Source organism: Triplophysa rosa, linkage group LG7 (genome assembly GCF_024868665.1).
Source record: "Triplophysa rosa linkage group LG7, Trosa_1v2, whole genome shotgun sequence".
In the NCBI taxonomy this organism is placed as follows: Eukaryota; Metazoa; Chordata; class Actinopteri; order Cypriniformes; family Nemacheilidae; genus Triplophysa; species Triplophysa rosa.
The window spans coordinates 25,566,533-25,579,625 of record NC_079896.1 but is presented as its reverse complement, the minus strand read 5'-3'; the positions used below and the strand labels follow the sequence as shown (position 1 = coordinate 25,579,625).

The following is a 13,093-nucleotide window of genomic DNA, read 5'->3' as shown; positions in this document are numbered from 1 at the left end:
GCCTGTTTTTTAGGTTATTCTTCACTGATACTGACAGTACACCTTTGGGTTGTATTCTCCGATTGAAAAGATTTATTTGAGTCTTTTATCATCTCTTAAATTGTCCTGAAGGCCTGGGAGGAACACACAGAACTGCAACAGCATCATCATCCTGCACCGTTTCATATGAATTTGCATCTCAGTGCTTTGATTTCTCACCAATAAATAAAAATTCATTCATCTCGATTTGTTGGGATGTGGCCCTTTATTTAAAGGGATGGTTCAACCAAAAATACATTCTGTCATCATTTATTCACCCTTGTCATAACATGACGTTCTTCTGTGGAACACAAATGAAGATATTTTTTGTGTCCATACAATAAAAGTCAATGAGGGTCAGTGTTGTTTGGTTACCAACGTTCTTCAAAATATCTTCTTTTGTGTTCTGCAGAAGAAACAAAGTCACACAAGTTTACAATGATACGAGGGTGAATAAATGAAGCAAGAATTTTCATTTTTGGGCGAACTATCCCTTTATTTTCTAAACGGGTATTATCAGGATAAACAGGCCTAAGTCTAGCTGGGATACTGTAGGAGAAAGTAAACTGAAAAACTACTCGAAAGTTTTAAGCACAAGAGAGGACAGCAGTTTATCACTGTCTGTCAAAAATGTGTCCAGTGTCCTGCTTCCAATCCAGAGGCACAGCGATGCTTCAAACTGGACAGGTCAATTTTCTTGGTGTAAGTGCGTGTTTGACAGCACGGCGACCCCGTGACACCAAAGAATTTTCTTTTAGCAAACCGAGCATCCATCATCTATGATTCTCTGAATGCCCGACGGTTGACTGAAACCGCTGTCGTTCGGTCTCGTTCATTCGCATGTCTGTATTGCTCAATAATCTCCCGCTGACTCCATTTTTATTTTCACTTTTGAAATCTTCGCTGGGCTTTCCACTCCGGTGGACCTGAACAGTCATTTAAGTTCTTCCCTTCATGGGTGAAAAAGCACCTGAACAAGTTGAAACTTCCAGCTCTGCCAGAGCTGTTGTATATATTTTTTAGATCCTCTGTTTTCGGTTCTTGCACAGACAAGCAGGCGTCTAAAGAAAAGTGAAGAAACCTCTGGGTGTATTCTCTCTCTGTCTCATTCAATTCCAGAGAATTTTAACACTAATACACAGCGTAACATAGTCAATGAAAAAGACTTAACCATTTAAGAGGTTATTTTACTTTTGTTTTTGGATTACTATGGATAATTCGAACAGAAGGGATCTAGCACCTAAAATTGAGGTACTGATCCTTGCATCAAATGACAACTGATAGCTTTTAAAAACTAAACTGATGTATTTAGCTCTGTTGTCACGCTGGCTGATGGGATTAACTTGCAAACTCCCACCGTACACATGGAGAGACCTGCTTGGCATATCAAGTGATATCAGTCCGTGTGAGATTCAGTTCAGATAAGAGTTACCAGAATTATTGTTCAATTTCTGTGAACCATATCAAATGAACATGGCATCTCCTTCCAGATGTGTAAGAAGCTTTTCAAGTATTTGTTCTCATTTCTTTTCTTGACAGTTTAATGCATTAAAAGATCCATTTGTACTTGCTGTTTTATTGTGATAGGGAATAAAAAACAACCTTGAACTTCTCAAACATTCAAATACACCCCTTAGGAAAATCAACCATAGTTTTATTATAGAAAAAGCTAGCGAGCTAATTTTGGGCAGATTGTTTAGCATTTGTATTATAACAGTTTTACTACAAATGTAATGCTTAAACTTTACTATAGTAAGGCCTTGGTAAATTTGTGGTTACTATAAGACCAAAAAACTGTGGTCACTAGTTAAATAATATATTCCGTAGGGTATTTTCTTGTGTTTAAAACCTATATGTAATAAGTAATTGTATGTACTTTTAAGCAGATAAGATCTTTATTGTTTTTCTTTGATGAATGAGGGGGATTTACGTTATAATGCGCACTTCCAATCGAGAACGCGCGCAGCGGACGCGCCTTCGGTTATTGCATGTACTCGCGCAAAGTTAAAAACTAGTATATTAATACAAAATCAAAAATGATTTCTCTTTTTAATCAAATACAACGTGAAACGCGTATCCGAAATCTTTTAAAAATCGTTAAGACATCTTACCTGTTGCACGTGGCCTTTGAGTATATCCCTCCGAATAAGTATGAGAAGTCAAAAAAGAAAGTCAAAAAGACAGCGGAACTGACAACGTTCAAATCACGTTTTTATCGATCTCGAAACATTTAATCCACGAAGTTGAACGCGTTTCCTCAGATGTAGCAGCAGCACAAACACCTGAGGAGCTTCGCCCGGAGCGCAGGCACGCGCTGATGACTTCAGTTCGACAATAAAACCGGTTCGTTTAAATCTGCTGCCAACCGTCATACAAAAACACGCAGTTATCGCATAAAGTGTAACAATTGTGTTTCAATCATCGGCTGAAAACTGTGTGTCTCTCCCACCTCACGCACATCGGTTGAAGGGGTTGTGAGGTGTCTGGTTACCTGCTTCAGTTCCTGTTTGTGAGGCGCAACCCACTTCTGCCACCAGCTTTCCGTTTACTTCATTAAACTGCCAGGCTTGCTTTTATTTGTTTTTTAGACCTGTTAAACATTAACCCCTCATGCGGTGTGTGTGTGTGTGTGTGTGTGTGTGTGTGTGTGTGTGCGTGCGTGCGTGCGTGCGTGCGTGTGTGTGGTTAAGCGACTATTGACCCGATTACAAAACTCGTGCATCATCAACTACAGGAAATTTACAGAGGACGTTTGATGTCATTAATTAATAGGATTCTGTTATACACTCAAGACAAAACGTAAATGATTCAGTTATTTATTAAATTATGTTGTATTACAATCTTATTCAAATATATAATACTTCAATATGGTCCTACATGTCTACAGTATCCGTGCATGTGTAGACTTCAAGAAGCAGGCTTTTGAAATGACCTTTTCTCATTAAATGAAATGAGAAATCAGTTTTGAACTCAGATTTGAAATTGAGATTTTTTGTTTCACCCCTTTTTTATGCAACGACAGCACGGACTCCAGAAGTTTGTGCTAAACCTAATGAGGCATGTTGTCCCAGCACCATTTGAAGGCTTTCCAAATAGCATCTTAACTGGAAGCTAGGACATCTGACCTGGTAAGTCCAAAAATATTGCAAATTTGACAAACGATCTAGAAATAGTGCCAAATTTGAAATGAATACATTGCATTGCATTACAAATGCATTACATCCTGGAACATTGTGTATATTTATGAAACCATACAGCCTGATCATTTTAAGAACTTTTATTTTTAAGAGCGTAGTCTAAAACGCTCTTGCAAAAAGCTTTTTCCCATTCTAAATGATCAGCATAACAACTAGAATGAACTGAAGTTAAAGTATAATGAAATTCTGTATTTATTTTTGGCATGGCCCTCTTTTATTTCAATGACAGGATATATTCGAGCTATGCACCAATGTCATTCTGTTTTTTTATATAAATGATCCATTTCTGTTCAAAATTCCACTGCTGTTTCCGTATGAAATTGACTTGGTAACTGTCCACATGACATAAATCTGGGTGTGCAAGTTTAGGCCGACCTACTTTTGATCCCTGGTGTAATGCGCTGGAGGAGTGAGGGATGCAAGACGTGGTGAAATTTGTGAGAAATGTGTAAGAATTGTGCCTGTTCCACAGCACGGCCAAAGTCTCAGCGTTCTGTCAACAACTGGGTTTCCTTCTGTTTTCTGTGTTTATTATCTGATAAAGACTGAATGGAAGGAGGTAAACTGCTTGAGCAGCATGAGAACTAAAAGTGGCAGGTCTCAAAAATAAAGGCTGGAAGCGGAAATGGTTTTATAACACAAAGCTCTTTAACACTGCAGAATAAACATTTTTTATCAGCTTTTCAATTAACTCCAGTAAATGTTGACTACTGGTTTGCAAGCAACAAATGAAAGATGCCCTCAGTCGTTTTTTGCAGTGTCCGTTAATGTGTACTTGCAATGGCCACCAGGCACAGTCCACAAAACCGTCTCATTTTTCTTTTAAAGTTTCAGATGGGCACTCATGAGTACCCCCTCTGTGGCCACGACTCCAAGGTGGACTTTTGCCCATTGCATCACCAAAGTGGCCTTATGTGTTTTGTTGGCAGATCCAGTAGATGTCTTTGACTTTATACTGACACCTATTGGTGTGGATGCAGCATCACACAAAACACTATTAATTTCTTCGTCGAAAACTTTGTTTCCTACAGTTTTGTTACTGTTGTTTTAATTCACCATACCTGTCATTAAGCACCAGCTTATTTCTGTTAACTTGTATATTCAATTCACATAACCAAATGTTTCATCGTTATTTTCTCAATACAGGTTCCGGCCGTGTGCACAATTATTTTATCCCCTATTCCAAGAAATAGTCTTCTTAATCTTTCATCAAAATGTAGTAACTTACGCCACGCTAAAGCAACTTTGCTTATAGGTTAACGTCACAAGTCCCTCTTATTTTTTTAACCCATCCTCTTAACCACCTGTCATACAGAGACTCTCACAATCCACACCTAGATTTTGTTCTTAATGATCATGTTTTAAAGGGGTCATATGACACGGCTAAAACAAATATTATGGTTTGTTTTAGATGGAATGCAATGTGTATACACGATTTAAGGTTCAAAACGCTGTATTTTCCACATACCGTGCATGTTTGTATCTTCTCTTTGCTCCGCCTCTCTGAAACGCACAGATTTTGAACAAAGCTCATGGCTCTGAAAAGCGAGGTGTGCTATGATTGGCCAGTTCACCAGTGCGTAGTGATTGGTGGAATACTGCAAGCGTGTGAGGGAAATGTGACGCCTCTTACCATATTTGGAACATCAGGTTCCTCTTCAATTGTACTGACGGGTACACCCACCTTACTTGTGTATACATTTGGGAGGTCTTAGTCAAATCAGACCACCAACTGACGTAGATTTGTGGGGGTGTGGCTACACGAGGCGTTTCAGGCAGGTCTGGTTGAGCATTCGCTTTTAGATAGAATGCATCTTTTGTTCCCACACTTTCATTTGTGCAATTTTACGTGTCTAATACATGCATGAGCAACTTATAACACACCACAGACACAGAAAAACACGTGTTCGCGCCATATGACCCCTTTAACTAGAAATGCATCGTGAAATAGTTTGCGATTGACGTAAATCTTTATGAGAATATAATAATTTGCTTTATTGAGATGCTTTTACAGTTTACAATGTTCTTCACCGATTGTTAAAGCTTGTCTTTGCTTTTGTAGCTTGGCTGCAGTCGACCTAAAACACTGCAATGGTTCGCATACTGTAGATCGTCTGAGGGATTCTACGATGTTAAGAAGAGTGTTAGGGAACGTCTCTCTCGTGAGGCACGGTGCCTGAGTTTCCATGGGAACTGCAAATCCACCTCCCGCCCTACATGTAGACCTTGTGATATTTTTTAACAATGTCATGCAGAAAAACTAGCGCACTAAAAGGAGTGGGTTGATCTGAGTCTCTCTCTCTCTCTCTTTCTCTCTCTCTCTATCTCTCTTATCACTCGCATACACGGGTTTAATTTTATTCAGCCGCTTAATAAATAACTTACCAATGAATGTGTACACGAAAGCTCTGCATACGAAGAGAGGCACTTCAAATCTGACAATCTTGTTATTTTTTAATGCTGTGATGCATGACCTCGCAAAGCTTTAGCTGATTATTTTACGTGTATTCTTTTTTTGAATGACTCTTTAGCGGCGCTTACGTTTGTGCATTTGGCCGAGGCTTTTATCCAAAGTGATTTGCAGTGCATGGCTTCACAAGCTACACGAAAATCTATGGGATTCGAACCTTAGCATTGCAAGCAACAGGTTGAGCGTTGAGAAATAGTCACATATGCATGCACAAAAAATGCATTACATGCAGAAATGAGTTTGCACTTATCCCCCTTCATTGCTTTCTAACCCCATTTTCATTTATTATTCTCTCACTTTAGTCTCTTAGTCTCCCAAACTCTTACTCCATCATAGACTCGTAATGAATTAGCTTGATCTCTGCTCTGGATCATCAGTCCAGCTTGTGCACATTGCATCTCTAAATGTTCAGAGGGGTGGCGCGGATGCCATTGGCTATGTGTGTGTGTGTGTGTGTTTGTCGAGAGAGAGAGAGAGAGAGAGAGAGAGAGAGAGAGAAGTGTGGTAGTATGCTTTTGCCGAAGAGACAGCCTGTTTCACGCAGACTGCTGATTTAGGCAGGCGGCTGCCGGTTCATTTGTTCACATCTAGCCGAAATGGCTGTAATATAGCACCTTCACTTCCATCACACCTACAGTACAGCCAATAGAGGTAAGCTCTCTCTCTCTCTCTCTCTCTCTCTAAGTCTGATAGGTTTGTAATGGTGAACGTGCGCTGTGGGCAGATGTAATAGATTCAGAGCGTTTGAAGGCGTTACTCGATCGAGCTCTTGTCAGGAGAAACCTTGCGTCTTTGGGTTCTGACCCACATTGAGGAGTTCACAATCGCACAGAGAGACTTTGTGTTTCTGGAACAAAAGTAACAGTGACACTCGTTTGATGCAAAGAGTTTCGCAGACAAAACTGAGTCAGGAGGGACAAGATTCTGCCTCCTGTATGTGTGTTTGACTTTCTGTACTCAAAGTGTGTGTCTTTTTATGTGTGCTTTGATAGTGTAGATACTAAATAGTGTCTTAGTTGTCTCTTGTATAATGTAACAAAAGAAATGCAAAGAAATTCCTAAGAAATGCAATCTTATTTGTACAGTAAATTATATGGATAAGAGGATCTGCTTCATGAAGAAACGTAAATCTGTGTGTGTGCGTGAAGACGAAGCCCTAATGCATTCCTATAATCAAAATGCATCATCCTCCAAATTCGAGTCTCAGTCTTGACGCCTACTGTCTGTTCTCTGACCTGAGGAATATTAATAAATATTAATCAAATTGACAGTGCCAACTTCCAACTTAATTGTCATGGCTTCATGTGCACATTTCTTGTATTTGAGGTGCACCCGTCTAATGTAAATATTTCACTGGATTTGACAAAGTATGCAAGGTTACTGGTGGGGGTGTCACAGTATGATGGTATCGTCAACAACCGTGATATAACCCCCCAAGATTATCGATACTGTGTTAATTCTATTAACTATTCAGCATCCATTCAAAATTTTGCCTTAAGAGTTACAGTGGTTACCAACTCTCTCTTATGCCTCCACACATGTGATTTGTTGACTAAATAACAGATGAAAACATAAATAAAAGATGAATTTCACAGATGGCATCATTTATTTCTTCAAAAATATACATAATACCGTGATAACACACTACCGGGAAATTTGTTTGACCATGATAACTGTCACGGACTGTGGCAACGGAAGAACCCAAGCGCAGGCAGGAAGGGGTTAACAGATATTTATTTTTAAACAAAACAAAACCACCCACAATGGGGGAAAACAGAACTAAGAACTATAAATAAAACAAAAGACTTCCCACGAGGGGGCAAAATGAAAACAAGACAAATAAACTGAACTCAAAGACACGACCAAACGTCTTAAATCATAAAAGGCACAAAACTCACAAAACACGAACAGGCAAGGACCAGGAACATGGGTAAGCACACGAACACTAACACAATCAGCACAACGCAGTACACGCAATACAAGAGACCAGGACAAAGAAACAAGAGGGTATATATAGGGAAGACAAATGAGGGATAACGACATGGGGCAAGTGTGGGACATTAAACACTCAGGGAAAGATAACGAGGAAACGAGAGGAATGGGGTCAATGACAAGACACTGGAGAGAACGTATATTATTGTCAAACGGACAACAATATGTTTCTCTCCACACATAACCAAAGACTTTGTCATGGCTCTGCTACAGGACCAAGAAAAACATGACTAAGGAAGCAGAGCCATGACAGATAACCATGCAGTGAAAACCTGATATTGTGACAGAGTTAAATAATTAAAAGATATTCAGTGTGGTTTATAGCAAGTAAATGACAAAAAAAATGTTAACTTTGTTTTTTATTCTTGCGTGGGCTTGTAAAAAATGTAATTAAACGTTTTTGTTTTTTCATCCCTGTTATTGATTTTTTTACTGTAGTGCGTTCTTTTTACTAAAAAACAAATAGCAGGGATCGAACAGGTAATTGACAAATAATAACCCTATATGCTTTGTTTGTAGGATAAAGTAAACATCTGTAAAGTGTTTCATGGATTTTTATAGCTGTATTGATTTTCAAAACTAATAATGCTGTGTGTTCTCTAGATTTGTCAACTTTGAGTAACAAAAACATGAACACCATACAAGTGTTAAATACTTTGCTATGGACAGAAAGTTGTAATGAAAAGTCTACACGCATTGCCACGAATGACCCTAACTAGTCAAGGACTGAAGGCTATTCTCAGCCCAATGTATTATTGTTGTGATATAATACATTTTTGATAAACCGTTCCAATAATGACACGTACAACAAAACAGAATCATGGCTGGTCCCTTTTCATGTCAATCAAATGGACTCGTACTGTTCGGGGTGGCTGATCTTGGACAGAATAAGCTGTGATGTGGACCACACTTTCAAAATCTCACTAGGCATGAGAATATGTGAAATTTAAAGTTGTTATAGACGTGTCTTGGCCGGCATACAGACGACCAGACTGCGAGACTAAAGCTGCCAGTCAGCAGCTGGTACAGAGTATTTTTGCACCGTGTCTGATGCGCAGGACCCGCGTGTCTGTATCTGAATCTGAATCTGTACCCTGTGCATCTGAGCGCTAACCATTCTGTTTACATCATACCGGATGAATAAAGGACACGTCTTTGACTCCGTGCTGGTGTTTGAAATGCAAGAGAGCTGAAAGAGTGAAGAAGAATCACTTGATCTGATAAGAACCGTTCATGTCAAATTTACAGGCTTTCATATATTCAGATATTCAGATATGGACTGAAATACCATGTGTTCAATACCGTGATTTCATATTGAGATCTTCAATAATATTGACTTAGACATTGTTGACATCTCTTCTAAAACTCTAATAGGGACATTTGTGAGATTTCAGACTCTTTTTTGTTCAGGAGAAATATCTGAGACGCAGATGAGACTCAAGCAAAAGTTTCCATTTAATCTCATTGATTTCTAGAAAAAATGAATGAGATATTAAAGAGATCTCATGTGTGAATTTTCTGATGGATGGTTTAAAGGTGTCATGAACTGGCCTTTTTATAGTTTTATACTGTTCTACTTATGACGTTCGCATGCTTTTTGCATTCAAAAACATCTAAATCAATAAGTAATAGGCTATTTTCTACCCTGGTTTTGAGGCCGGCTCTACAAACGCTCTGTTTTAATGGGTGTGCCGCATTGAAGACTTGGAAGTAAACGCCCACTGCTATGATTGGATAGCAGTGGAGGCGGTGTTCATCCTATCTATGACAGATAGGTGCATTCCAGGACCTGGCTTTCGTTGGGCCTGGTGTCAATAACAGTTGTAATTTCAGTAACAAGGGCATTTTCAGTTCTGACACTTACAGGATGTTTGCTTGAATACGATTCCCTCTTATACAACAAAAACTGGGGTTAAAATTGATGTTTTAATTCATGACACCTTTAACAATTGTGTGCAGTATCGTACAATATAATCAGGTGTCTAAAACAGGGTGTTTTCAGCCAAATTATTGTTTGGTCTAGCATTTTAAAGGGATGGTTCACCCAAAAATGAAAAAAATTTCATTTACGTCAATTACTCACCCTTGTTCCAAATCTGTATACATTTCTTTGTTCTGCTGAACACAAAGGAAGATATTTGGAAGAATGTCAGTAACCAAACAGATCTCATCACCCATTTACTGCCATAGGGAAAATAAATACTATAGGGGTCAATGGGGGAAGAGATCCGTTTGGTTACTGACATTCTTCCAAATATCTTCCTTTTTGTTCAGCAGAACAAAGTAATTAATATAGGTTTGGAACCATCTGAGGGTGAGTAATTGACGACAGAATTTTCATTTTTGGGTGAACTATTCCTTTAAAGGCAAAGTATGTACTTTTTGTGCCACTATTGGAAGGAAACAAAATTGCAAGTTACTGACTTTTTTCAAACACACTTTTATTGTTGGAACAATAAAAAACACACATGGCATTGGCTGAACAAATGTTATTATTATTAAAATGAACCGCTTCTGTGGCAATGCTGTCTGGTGCCACTGTTGGCAAAGAAATTACACCCTTCACCTTTAAACGGAAACAAGCGCTTCAACAAAAAACCTAGTTGCTACGAGGGTTTTGATGTGTGCTTAAGTGCAAAAAGAGGAGATTCTTCTCTTGTTTTCTTTTCTTATCTTGTTCCTCTCTGTGGTCCTTTTTGTCCCATGTGCTCCTCTGAAGTCCTCTTTAGCATTGACCTGAATTCCTTTCCCCTCTCTCTTTCTCTCTCTCTCTCTCTCTCTCTGTTGCTAAAATAGTGTTATAAGGAGTTCAGAAGCACAGATGTGGTGTGCAGTATATTTCCCTTTGAAGATGGATTGCTCGAGCAAGTACCTGCGCTGTGTGTTTATTCTAAATGTAGCGATCCGTTTTTCAGTGTGGTGAGAATTTATCACATGTGTCGACTGTTTTTCAAGCTGTTGTTAATTGAAAGATCAACACACGCTAATTTTGTAAGAAATAAATGGTAAACTTTTGTTTTTCAAGTATATGGTTTCTGTCTTTTTGTCATAACTTCGAATTCCTTCGAACACCCTTTTACAGAACGTCACCAGTATGTTTTATATACTGTATATCTTCTTTAAGGAAGCCAAGCAATGAAAATACTATGTTCAACCTTACATTGTGAAAAATGTGCTCGAAAAGTGCTCAGATGTTCACCTTTTGTGTTCCAGAGATAAAATAACAACAGGTTTGGAAGAAAGACTGAAATTTGTTTTTTTTTGGATAAACTATTCATATATCTGAACCAAAATATAATAAGTGTCAACCAGTTAAATGATGACCATTATGACTGTGCAGAAATCCAGGGTGAACCTCATAAAATCCTTTAAAATCCTCAAACTGACACTTCCAGAAAACTAAACGTCATTAGTTGGACGTTTCCTATTTCTTGTACTTTTACAACATTAAAGAAGAACTTCAGAAGAACTGTTCCTCGTTTTAATGTAGGCTATAATAAATAAAGTGCATTACATCGCTGTCTTCTCTTTTCAATCTGAGCCTCTGTTTTATTTTATTTTTTTCTGAGTTTTGTAAACTGTGACGGCTACAAGATGTTTGCTGCAGGCCTGAGGAGCAGAAGCCAAACCTCATGTTTTATTCATCTGTTTTTATCCCTCCATTTCTCTCACTTTATATAACAATGGTGCAAATAAGATAAAAGTCATCTTTCCCCGTGACTGTCACAGTTGCAGAAAAGAGCTTTGTGTCTTTAAATGATGTGTTCTGACCGGAGGGAGACATATGCGTGTGTGTTTGTCATCTACACATCAAACTTAGAAGAGAGAGCGGATACTGCTCTCTCGAGGCTCTGTTTCTCTGTCTCTGCGTTCATGGATGGACGTAGATTCTAATCCCAAATCTTAGTTTCTTTTATAACTCATCTTTCTGTCATGGTTGGATTTCAGTTCTCTACAGTCGCTGCTGATAATGTTCCTTACGTTACACTGCGAGGCTGGATTTTAATGTAAGAGTTGAAGACTTTTTCTCTGCGTATATTTGGGCAGATTGACTCGTGATGCCACAGTTTATAGAATAACTTTATTACTTTGTCTGTTTCTTTTGCAGTAGGGAAACCAACACGTACACACAGGAAAATGTTATCGCTCAGATGTTGTTCTTTTACAGCTCTGGAGATTTGTGGAGTTCTCAGCTTGTTTTTATTGATCAACTTCGTCTCAGATGTTTCTCCTAAAATTGCTTGGGAGAAATTAATAAAAACAAATGAGAGTGTGATTGTTGAAACAGAGAGAGCATGGATGTGTAAAATGAATGTAGATTGTAGTGGTAAAATAATCTGGATTTGAGTAAATTTGTTGAGAAATGTTTGAGTTCGTAATATTGACTTTTGATTGCAGACTTGACCAATCTGAGCTCAGTTTAAGACATTGTTGAGACCTCTTATGAAACTTTAAAGGAGACATTTGTGAGATTTCTGACTCTTTTTGAGAAATATTTGAGATGCAAATGAGACTCAAGCAAAGGTTTCCACTTGCTCTCCATGAAATCTCATTGATGTCTAGGAGAAATAATTGAGATATTAAAGAGATCGCTTTCATTTTTCTTTCTTATGAGTTATTTTATTAAAGACTTTTATTAATCATGTCCCATGATTTGTTTTCAAAGAATGAATTATTCCTCAAATTTTGCAACTTATATGTATAATGATCATTAAACAAAGTTGTTCTCAAACTATTCTGTGTATGTTTTTCCAGCTGTCTCGCTGATATACTGCAGAGATGGACAGAATGAGAATTGTGGTGAGGGGAGGAATCAAGGAGAGCAAATATATTGTGCCATGTTTTCTCCTCGTGGAGGTGAGTCGTGACTTGTGTTTTCTACTCCTGTTTGAGCCCTCAGTTCATCCTGCCATACACTTTCAAAGTGTTTCTGTCATCTTCATTGCGCTCCGCCCTCTATTGGTGATAAATGGAAGTTAAGAAGTCTTCAAGAGTTATGTTTAACAGCTCATATTTTGTCTGAAATGACATTTCATCTTTCGTAACAATATTGTAGCTCTCTATCTTGGTTATGTTGGTTTACACCGGTATACAGGTTTACAACGACATCATTTTGTTTCCATTTTGCATCGAAGGTGTTGTTTTACTAAAAAATGTTTTTTTACAGATTTTCCACATGAACTGTCAAAAAACAGAATTTTACTGTTTTTTACACATTTTTTAATGTATTTTTAAAATACGGTCAGAAAAAGACTGCTAATTTACAAGAAAACCGGGGAAATTTGTAATTTTACAGTTTTACAGTTTATTTTTTAAATACGGCCAAACCCTTACAGAAAAGACACATGAATTTCACACGTTTTTTACATGTTTTTCGCATGTGATCACATGTATACAACATGTGCAACATGTGGTG

At 38.1% G+C, this 13,093-nt stretch overlaps 2 protein-coding genes across 8 annotated transcripts in view; one reads left to right on the top strand and one right to left on the bottom strand.

Moving 5' to 3' along the window:
• palm3 (paralemmin 3) overlaps window positions 1-2,577 on the bottom strand; it is a 37,222-nt gene extending 34,645 nt beyond the window's left edge. For 2 of the 3 annotated variants that reach the window (XM_057337239.1, XM_057337241.1), the window contains exon 1: window positions 2,130-2,498. The gene's annotated coding sequence lies outside the window, so the exon portion shown is untranslated. The other variant, XM_057337240.1, reaches the window with a different exon arrangement.
• Window positions 2,578-3,045: 468 nt separating this feature from the next.
• Window positions 3,046-13,093, top strand: part of plppr2b (phospholipid phosphatase related 2b) — a 37,398-nt gene continuing 27,350 nt past the window's right edge. For 3 of the 5 annotated variants that reach the window (XM_057337247.1, XM_057337245.1, XM_057337249.1), the window contains exons 1-2: window positions 6,182-6,336; window positions 12,433-12,534. In XM_057337247.1, the coding sequence (XP_057193230.1) occupies window positions 12,457-12,534 (78 nt within the window). In that variant the 5' untranslated portion in view covers window positions 6,182-6,336; window positions 12,433-12,456. Of the gene's footprint in view, window positions 3,147-6,181; window positions 6,337-12,432; window positions 12,535-13,093 lie in introns of those variants that run through there. The other 2 variants (XM_057337246.1, XM_057337248.1) reach the window with 2 other exon arrangements.